Source organism: Giraffa tippelskirchi, chromosome 11 (assembly GCF_054371585.1).
Source record: "Giraffa tippelskirchi isolate mGirTip1 chromosome 11, T2T-mGirTip1v1.2.pri, whole genome shotgun sequence".
NCBI classification, from domain to species: Eukaryota; Metazoa; Chordata; class Mammalia; order Artiodactyla; family Giraffidae; genus Giraffa; species Giraffa tippelskirchi.
In genome coordinates, this window is record NC_137285.1 from 25,301,199 (window position 1) to 25,311,508 (window position 10,310).

The 10,310-nt window shown below is 52.3% G+C and overlaps 1 protein-coding gene across 11 annotated transcripts in view; it reads right to left on the minus strand.

Moving 5' to 3' along the window:
• RIMBP2 (RIMS binding protein 2) overlaps window positions 1–10,310 on the minus strand; it is a 297,778-nt gene that overhangs the window by 47,471 nt on the left and 239,997 nt on the right. For all 11 annotated transcript variants that reach the window (XR_014069119.1, XR_014069116.1, XR_014069117.1 and 8 more), the window contains 3 exons: window positions 9,761–9,965; window positions 4,893–5,038; window positions 3,042–3,118 (listed from right to left, as the gene is read on the minus strand). Coding sequence is in view for 7 of the 11 variants with exons in the window: in XM_081543012.1 (XP_081399138.1) it covers window positions 3,042–3,118; window positions 4,893–5,038; window positions 9,761–9,965 (428 nt within the window). In the remaining 4 variants the exon portion in view is untranslated. The remainder of the gene's footprint in view (window positions 1–3,041; window positions 3,119–4,892; window positions 5,039–9,760; window positions 9,966–10,310) is intronic.

The window sequence follows — 10,310 nt, forward strand, 5'->3', positions numbered from 1 at the left end:
CATGGCCAATTGTAATGACTTGCCCAGAGTCATAAGCTCATTAAGAGGTGGGTGTGGAACCAGAGGGCTTCCTAGGTGGCACTACTGGTAAAGAACCCACCTGCCAGTGCAGGAGACATAAGAGACACGTGTTCGATCCCTGGGTCAAGAAGATCCCCTGGAGGAGGGCATGGCAACCCATTCCAGTATTCTTGCCTGGAGAATCCCATGGACAGTGTAGCCTGGTGGGTTACAGTCCATAGGGTCGCAAAGAGTGGGACATGACCAAAGTGACTGGGGCGCAGGCAGCTGGAACCAGAATGAAGGCCTCCGGATCCTCATCCTGTGAGGGCTTAACTACACCAAGCCACCCTTTCCCTCAGAGCCCAGAGGTCCAGGAACATCATCCAACACTCTGAGGGTTTTCCTGTGTCAGTAACTTCCCTGGGGCGCTTGTATCAGGAAGACAATGTATCAGTTTACAAGGTGGCCCACCTGGTTGGAGGCGGGGTGGGGTGGTAAACACAGTATCAGGAAAACACAGAAGATGGAGATGGACCTTGGTGAGCACCCTGGCTCTGGCTGGTGACCTCGTGTTGGAAGCACACTGGTTGACCACGTGTGCTTTCTCTTTGTCTGGTTTCACCCTGGCTGTGAATCCAGACTCTGGGTGCCTGGGCTCTTGGGCACCTTCCCTGGAATGAGGTCTCGTCTCCCCCAGGAAAGTAGAGGAAGGGTGAGTCTGGTGGGCAGGTGGCCCCTGCAGCCTTGAGGGACCAGGCTCATCGCTGGGAAGAGAAACAAAACTGGCGAGGAGAACAAACCTGGAAGCCAGCTCAGCATCCCGGCCATGACTCCAGCTCACTGGCCCTGGAGGGTGTGTTGTGCTGAGAAGCTGTGCTCAGCCCGGCTCCACACACACACACAGGAAGAACCATCCTCCAGTCAGACACGGAGTAGGCGTGAGCCCTCCTTCCCAGGTCCCCAGACTGGTGTCCTCAAAACTCTCCCCAGCACTGTGGCAATGTCCCCACAGACCATGTGAAGGATGCTCGTGGATGCAGTCGGCATTCAGATGGGGGACCCTTCTCAGGGGCTGTCTGGCATCCTCACCCAAGATTTTCCAGCCCAGGGAGGCTTCTCCATAGGCTTCCATCATCTGAATGTCAGAAGTGGGTGTGCACTGGTAAAATTAATATCAGCAGGAAAAAATTCACTGATTCGCAGATCAGTTATTAGAGATGATTCTCACTGGAGGAAGCAAAAGGCTTTGAAGGTATATGGATAGCTCACCCCCTACCACCTTTGCGTGAACAAAGTTTAAGCATCTCATGAGGGAGGCATCCCCACCATCGGTGATGGCTCCTGAAGTCTGATTTCTAAGCAGTTCTGTGCACAGTCCTGAGGTGGGACTCTGGTGCCTGATGGCAGAGGGTCTGCCCTGCCTGCGCCGGCCAGCACACCCTGCAGAGGGTCACTGGGCTGTCTAGGAAAACAAAAGCCCGGATCTTTACTGAGCATAAAGTACTGGAGGTCTGACTGTCCTGTATCTGCTTTTTGTGACTATTTGATTCATTCATGTCTGTGCACATGGCTGACTTTGGGTGGAGGCTTGTTGCATTATAATCAGGCAGGGAAATTGCAGCCAGGTGGCTAACCCTCACCCATCTCAAAGTTTTTAGTGGTGACCACCAGGAATCTGAGAGTCATACATGACCAGACTGGCTCACGTTAGTGGACATGGACACACGGGTCCTCCAATGAGAGCTCAGCTCCTGGGCTGTGACGGCTGTGTGATGCGGCCCAGGCACTGGACAGACAGGGAAGATGCTAGAAAGGCACTGAGCATGGCGTTCTGGGCAAGGGTAACACTTTTAGGTTTCAGCTTGCTGCCTGTTATGGGGTGAATTGCATCCCCAAAAAAAGATTTTCGGATCCTAAGTCCTGGCCCGTGTGGAGGTGAGGTTATTTGGAAATAGGGTCTTTGCAGGTGGGATCAAGTTGGGATGGGGTCATACTGGAGCAGCGAGGGCCCTAAGCCAATGGCAGGGGTCCTTGTAAAAGGAGGAGGGAACACACGGAGGCAGAGGGACAGACCGCACGTGAGGATGGAGGCTGAGTGGAGCGGGGCGTCTGAGTTGAGGAACCTCAAGGAGGCTGATAGCCAGCTGGGAGAGGCAAGATGATCCTCCTCTGGGGGCTGCAGAGAGCACAGTCCCACCCACACCTCGACTTCCCACCTTTGGCTTCCAGAACTGCAAGAGAATGGATTTCTATGGTTTTTAAGCCATCCAATCGGTGATAGTTTTGAATGGCAGCCCTGGGAAACTAACACACTATCCAAACTCTATCAGAACAGAGAAACTCTTTGTTTTGTTCAGTCACTAAGTCACATCCGAATCTTTGTGACCCCATGAACTGCAGTACGCCAGGCTTCCCTGTCCTTCACTATCTCCTGGAGCTTGCTCAGACTCATGTCCATTGAGTTGACGATGCCATCCAACCATCTCATCCTCTGTCGCCCCCTTCTCCTCTTGCCCTCAGTCTTTCCCAGCATCAAGGTTTTTTCCAGTGAGTTGGCTCTTTTCATCAGGTGGCCAAAGTATTGGAGCTTCAGTTTCAGCATCAGCCCTTCCAATAAATATTCAGAGTGATTTCCTTTAGGATTGACTGGTTTGATCTCCGTGCTGTCCAAGGGACTCTCAAGAGTCTTCTCCAGCACCACAATTTCAAAGAATCAATTCTTCGGTGCTCAGCCTTCTTTGTGGACCAACTCTCATATCCATACATGACTACTGGAAAAACCACAGCTTTGACTATGTGGACTTTTGTCGGCAAAGTGATGTCTCTGCTTTTTAATACCCTGTCCAGGTTTATCATAACTTTTCTTCCAAGGACAATATCTTGGCATTCTCCAAAGCCTGGCTGAACTGCTTGCCTCTTCTCAGTGCCTGGGAAGGGACCTATCAGCTCATAGAGTGTCCTACCCATCACCCCACCTGCCCCGAGGCTGCCCACCCTCACAGATGCTCAGAGGATGCAGAGAGGAGCATTGCTCTTACCTGTAGCGGGCAACACACAAGTGGACCTTCCCCGAGTACCTCTGCTTGGCAGTATTGGAATTCCGATCATTATCCATCTATTAAAGACAATGGATATGTGGGTTATTGACACCGAAGTCTTCACATTTCATGCTGGAAACACACAGGAAATCTCTTCCATGGTCCCCCCAGGGTTTTGAGCTTCACATGGTGGGGACCCAGCCCACCATGAGATGCTGCCACGCCTGGGTTCTCAGTTTCGGACCTGACCCAGAGACAGGGCAGGCTCCTGGGTCACACAGAGGACATTTATAAAGGACTCATCTCCCCCAGTATTGTATGATGTCACTTCTATGTGGAATCTAAAAAATAACACAAATGAAGGTATACGCAAAACAGACAGACTCACAAACTTAGGTTACCAAAACGGGAGGGATAAATTAGGGGTGTGGGGTTAACAGATACACTCTATTGTATACAAAATAGATGAGCAACAAGGATACACTGTATAGCACAGGGAATTAGAATCATTATCTTGAAATAATCTATACTGGAGTATAATCTACAACAATACTGAATCACTATGCTGTATACCTGAAACTAACATAATATTGTAAATCAACTATGTGTGGTGTATGCATGCTAAGTCTTTGCAACTCTATGGACTGTGGCCCGCCAGGCTCCTCTGTCCATGGGATTCTCCAGGCAAGAATACTGGAGTGGGTTGCCACACTCTTCTCCAGGGGATCTTTCCAACCCAGGGATTGAACTCTCATCTCTTACGTCTCCTGCATTGGCAGGCAGGGTCTTTACCACTATCACCACCAATATAATGTTGTAAATCAAATATATGTCAATATTAACAAACACAAAAAGACAAATAAAGAGCCACTTAAAAAAAGACCTTGTATCCTCTCACAGAGTGGTGAGCACTGTGATTTAAGGCCTGAGAGGGTCACTGCTCCAGAGCCTGCCAGGCTCCTAGGAGGACAAACCTAGCCCAAGTTCTGTGTCCTCAGCCCTCGAGGACTCCATACAGGGAGGGGAGTGCTCACATGTGGATGGTGCCTGGTGTCCCCAGGAATCCTGCATGGAGGAGGCGACATGGAGCTCCTTTCTCCCGGTCCCCCCTCCCCCTGCCCTACTCCTCTCTGCCTATGGGGGCTACAACCGTCTTGGGGTTGGGGGAGGGTAGGACAGGGCCCCAGGCTGGAGGAGGGGGTGGATTTTCTCCCAGGGGAGGGTGGGAGTGACTGTGACTTGTCATGTGTAGCCCCCTCCCCTCCCCACCACCCCAGGAGAAAAAGGCCCGGGACTCCTGCCTGGTCCCTCCCCGCAACACACTCCCACCCGTCCCCCTCTGGAGTGGGGTCCCCAGGAGTTAGGCCCCGTCACTCCGGCCTCAGGGCCTTTCAGTGGCCTCCCCCTGGACTGAGCCAACATTTGAGAGCTTGCTTGAGGTTTCAACTCGCCTCCCACCCCACCCCCCAGCTCCTCCCTGGCCCAGGGGGCTTCACCTGGGCTCCTGCTCATAGATGGACCACAAATGGTCCATGGCCAGTCTGAGAAGGGCCGCCCTGTCCTCTGCCTCGTCCCTGCTTGTTGGCTTCAGGACATTCATTGTTAGCCGACTTTTAGACATTGACTTGCTTATGGTCATTCTGCCCATGAGAGCAGGGACTCCCTTGTCCGTAAACTGGGGCCTCACACCCTGGTACAGAGTAGGTGGTCAATGAAGATGGGTTAATGGGGGTGAACGCAGGAGAAAGAGGTGAAGGAGGGAACTAGGGAGAGAGGGTGGGAGGGCCACCCACAGCCACAGCTCACATCATGGGTAGCAGGGGAGCTGGCCAAGGCCAGGACAGGACTCACGTCTGATTCAAATTTGCATCTTGGGCCACCGGATCTTGACAGGAAGGTGGGCTTGACGGACAGAGGTTCCGGCTTGTCACTCAGGAGCGGGAGGGGCCGGATATATTCACCGATCACAGTGCGGCTTCCAAGGGCGCTCTCCTGACCTGGACACCAACATTGGAATGATTTGAAAGAAGGCACAAAGAAAATAATCAAAGCACGCTGGTCATTTGCCTTCCCCGTTGGTCTTTCCTGTCTTTGGCATCAGCCTTTGAGTTTCATTTCAGAACCCACCCATCTCCCACTCTTTATCTATACCCTCTGCTCTAGCCCGTCCATCTGGCAGCGTCCATTCCTAGCTACACTGATTGTTTGGTGGAGATGGTATTGCACACAAGATGAAAAGGTTCCATCAGAGATACCTTTGTGGGGGTCATGGGCAAAGAGGCTCTCCTTTCCCCCAGCTTAAAACAGAAAGGAAATGAGACTTCGTAGTACAGCAGCCACATTGTCCCCAAGAGGAGGAAATTCCATCTAAGAATGGAGCCTGCTCATAGAAGGAGGAACTGGAAGATGGAAAGGCAGGAATCAGGTCCAATGGCATGGGTGGATCCCTTGAATCCAGCTGTGTGTTCATATGCTAGGTTGTGTCTGACTCTTTGCGACCCCATGGACTGCACCACGCCAGGCTTCCCTGGCTTTCACTATCTCTGGGAGTTTGCTCAAATTCATCTCCATTGAGTCGGTGATGCTATCTAACCATCGCAGCTATAACGGAAGCTAAGCCATCTTCATCTACTCTACATGATAAATAAATTCCTTTTTGCTCACACTAGTGTATGTCAGCTTTCCTGTCACTTATTATTAATAATACAACCCGAACAGTCCTGACGTACACAAAGTGGCCAAATGGTCAGGTTTACAGCTGAAAAATACTTTTGATAAGAGATTCACTAGGACCAAGAAGATCTCTACCCATCCCGTCCTCGTGGGGTTGCTGGGCCCTGTCCCAGGCACAGTGGAGGGGAGGTGGGGCGGGCAGGGGAGAATCGAGTCCCTTGACCACTGCTGGCCCAGGCTGTCGGATTAAAGTCAGGCATGTATTTTTAGGATCAGACACGAATTACAGAAGCAACTTTCCCCCCCTCCCTGAGTTCTCGCTGCCCAGTGGGCTACAGACACTTTTGCCTGGCTTTGTCTAGCCTCTGGCTGTGGCTCTCCCATCGTGGGGACTGCTTCACAGAGGACGATGACTCACTGAGCCCAAATCAGGAGAAACAAACACTGTTAGAAGTGTTCCCACAAAGGCTGCATGGAAGTCACCCCCTCAGTCCCAGTCTGATTAACAAGAGTGGTGACGCATCCCTGCAGCAGAGAATTGACACTGAAGTAGGACCCGGGCCCTGCGAGGAGGCCAGATCCCAGGGAGCAGCAGCCTGGCCCTGGTCACTGCCCAGGATCCCTAATGCCCACAGCAGTGCTTGGCATTCAGCACGTGCAAAGTCCAATTTACTCAATGAATCGACTCTCAAATCCTACAGCCTCAGGAAGTCAGCTGGTGCTTCAGTGCCGCAGTGGAAGGGTCTCACTCTGACACAGGACGCATCCAGGTCAACAAACTGTGAGTGGAAGTGACGTGTCCTACTTTGGGGTAGAAGCCTTTTTGAGCCAGTGTCTAATTTGTTATGCTTCCTTTCCCCTGGGATGGAACATTCCAGACAGAGAAGGCTCAGCACTCCCGAGTGAAGACAGTGTGGAACCCATTCCCTGATCCAGTCTGAGGTGGACGTGGAGGAGGATCAAGAGAGAGAGAGACTTGTGCTGTTTTAAGCCCCTGAGATTTGAGGATGTTTGTTACTGCAGCTGAACCTAGCCTGTCCTGACTGATACACTGCTGCCAGGAGTAGCAAGGGTGACACCACCAGCAAAGGTGAAATGACTAGAGTTGCCTCCTATTTACATTTCACTTAAACAAATCCAGTTCTCTAGAGAAAAATAATCTGATGCCTATGGCATGTTTTACCTTCCCTTCTGCTCTTTGAGTGAATGTGCGATTAGGCACAAAATCATGTCGCGCCCTCAGCTGCACATTCCTTTGTGATCTGCATGCCTCAGGATACGTATTTTTTGGAAAATATGGCCACTGAGCCCAAAACAATGACTTTATCTGGTGTTTCACCAAAACTCAGCTCCAATACTGGAAGGAAACTGGCGATGGAGGGGTGGTCCTGGGAGATGACATGCCCCCTTCATAGTAGATGTCCAGGGATAATTCTGTTCCTGTGTGGTTCCCACCTTGGTGGTTGCAGGTGTGACTCTACTGCACAGAAGGTGAGCCCCGACCCCACCAGGGGCTCACAGTCAAGTGGTCCTTGTCCTCCTCAACCTCAGGCTGACCCAGCCTCAGCCAGGAGGTCCCCCCCGACAGGATGTGAAGCACACCTGCCTGGTCCTGCTCTGATTCTGCACTGGCCCTGCCCACTCCTTCCTTCCCCCATCCTCCCCGCCTGCATAAGGAGGATAGGCCAGCCCAGCAGGGAGTTTCCTTATTACCCTCACTCTTAAAGTGGCCCCTGCCTTCTGCCAACAAAGAATGACCTTGAGGAGGACTTCAGGGTTACACGAGGAAGCCCCCTTGCAGGCATTCCTCCCATGGCCAGTGATGCCAGCATAGCAAGGATGCTCTAAGGATGCTGCCAAGTATGACCAGCTAAGGAGCAGTTCATTTAGCATGATGGCGCTTCCAAATGGCTAAACAGAAGCCTTGGTGCAAACCTACTCTTGTACCAGGATCTAGACCTCCCTTAATAACACAGCCCTGTTTTGGTTTTGTTTGTTTTGTTCTTAGTCAGAATCTATTTTCCTCCATCACAAATCAGATTGGTTTTTCCAGATCAATCTGGACGCCGAATGACTCAGGTCAATCATTGCTCCCCCTCCAGTGACCCATGAGCTTGCCCTGGATCTTGCCCTGGACTAACACGTTCTCATGCTGTGCAGAAAGGAATTCACATGGAGGGAAGCCTGGGGCTGCTACTTTAAGAAGGGTCTGCTGACAAGTCAGGCTGCGCTGTGACCGGGAACGCAGCTTCTAAACCTTTCCCTACACTAGTGGGACAGGCTCCCTAGGTGACAGGGGCATTTCCCTGTAACTAGACTGTGGGCATGACCTGGTTTGTGCCGAGCGTCTGCCTAGCTCGGGCAGTCTAGAATTCTGGCGTGTGCTGGGCAGAGGTGTGCACCTGGCCAGTGCCCAACAGACCCTGTATGCTGTATCTACTCAGTGTCCTTGGACATCATCACTGCATGCATATAGCTGCATTTTTTGTTTTTTGTTTTTTTGCTGCATAGTGGGCACTCCAGGTGGTCTTCCTGGAGGAGGAGGGCATAGGATGCCTGCACATGGATTCTTCAGATGCCTCATCTTTCCCTCAGGACCCACTCTGTGCCGATCCTGTGTTTTCGTTAACAGGTCTGAGCCAAGAGAACAACTCTGTGCTGAGTCCTGGACTCATCGACCATGCTGGGAACCTGGGGACCCTGAAAATTGTGCATGGCTGAGCTCGTGTGAGCCCTGAGCCACAAACCTTCCCACCCAGTGGGGATTAGAGAAGTTGTTTCCTCCTCAGGGCCCAGGGCTCAAACTTCATTTCCAGAAGGCAGTCTTCTCTGATCATCCTAAATGGCCCTGGGTCACTTGCTCTCTTGTCACCTGACCGCTTGTGTCTGTCTGAGCAAGCGGCTCCCTACTCACTCATCTGTGCCCCTGTGTCTTGTCTGTGTCCCCCTACCCAAAGGGGCTCCACATAGGGCCTGCCATCTGCGCAGCATCACAGCCTCGGTACCTGAACATGGCCTGGAGAGTACCCTGTCCTCAGAACTTGGTGGTGGTGGTGGTGGGGGGTGTCCAGGCCTCCCTCTCCTTGTCTTGCGTTTAATGGCCTCTTTGCATTCTCCCAATGCATGAGCAGGATGGAAAGGGAGCGGGAAGGAGGGATAAGCCAAGAAACATTGTTCATCAAGATACATGCTGCAGCACCTCATTTTAATAATAAAAAGCACCCAGAAGAACTTATCCTATGTTCTGACAAAAACTGAGAGAAATCTGGAAATTCCCTCCCTTTTGTGGAATTCTGAAGTGAGGTTCTGGCACTCATGTCCCCTAAAATAAAAAAAATCAACTGCTTTACAGGAGAAAACTGGGCCTGTGTCCTGTTTAACCTTCAGTGGAGAGAGAGTTCCCTGACTCAGCAGGGTACTTCATTGTCTACACTGGGAACTTCCCCTGAGGTTACATTAAATGCCTCCATGATCAAGAAGTGATCCCTCAGAACCACGCAGAGTGAAGTCTCCCCGCTCTCCACTCTGCTTTCTGAACACAAATGTGATGGGAACGCATTAACATTCACCGCGGGTACTACTGTTGCCTTTGTTGGAACAGAAGTTCCAAGTACATCACAATGTCATCAAAAGGTTGCTGGATGAGAAGGGAAACCAGCGAAGTTGAGAAGCCCACCTGGCAGATTTCAATGCAGACCCCAGGGCCAGGTCGCTGGGTCCAAGTCCCAGCTTGCTGTTTGGCTGGGTGATCCTCCAGGCACCTTGGCCAGTGCCATGTACAGAACAGGGCTCAGAGCAGGTGGCAGGGAGGTTACACGGATTCACACCCATCGAGGGTGGTGCATCAAGTATGCGTGGGAAACGCCAGCTGCCCTTGTACCATCCCAAGCCCTGCTATGCTGGTCACTCACTCGGGTGTTGTGAGAGGCTCTGTCACACACCCCTGGCTGTGCCCAGCTGTTCCCAGCTTGCTGGCTGCACCTTCTTCTCCATCACGGCCGAGGCAGGAGGGAGGGAAGGAGGAAGGGAGGGAGGGAGGCGCTTACCTTTTCCGATGGAGGGAGCCAGTCCGTTCATGAACCTTGGGAAAGACTTGCTGGGGGACGAGGGGATGTCCAGGGAGGCCACGGCGCTGCCGCCCAGCAGGTCGATCTTCCCGGCGTGCTGGCGAAACTGTTCCAGATCCCGGGACAGCAGGCTGAACTGCTCACTCTGCGTCCGGCATTTCTCCTCCAGCTCCCGCACCTTGCACTGTGCGCGGAGACCCGGACACGCGGTTAGAGGGTGGCCTGGGCTTCTGGGACCCCACGTGTCTATGCACAAGTGTGTGTCTGTGCGTTGCACATGTGTGCACAAGACTGAGTGTTGTGTGTGCATGTGTGGATGACTGTGTGTGTGTGTGTGTGAAAGTGTATGGCCTGAGTGTGTTTACACACATGTGCATGTGTGTGGTGGTGGGGGGGGCGCCTGCCTCCTGACTCCACGCGAGAACGGTGGCTGAGCAAATCAAGCTTCCTGTCAGTTGGAAGCTTGGCCGTCGGCCAGGTTCTCTCGCAGGGCAAACGTGGGAAGGCACAGGTGCCAAGAAACCCTGCA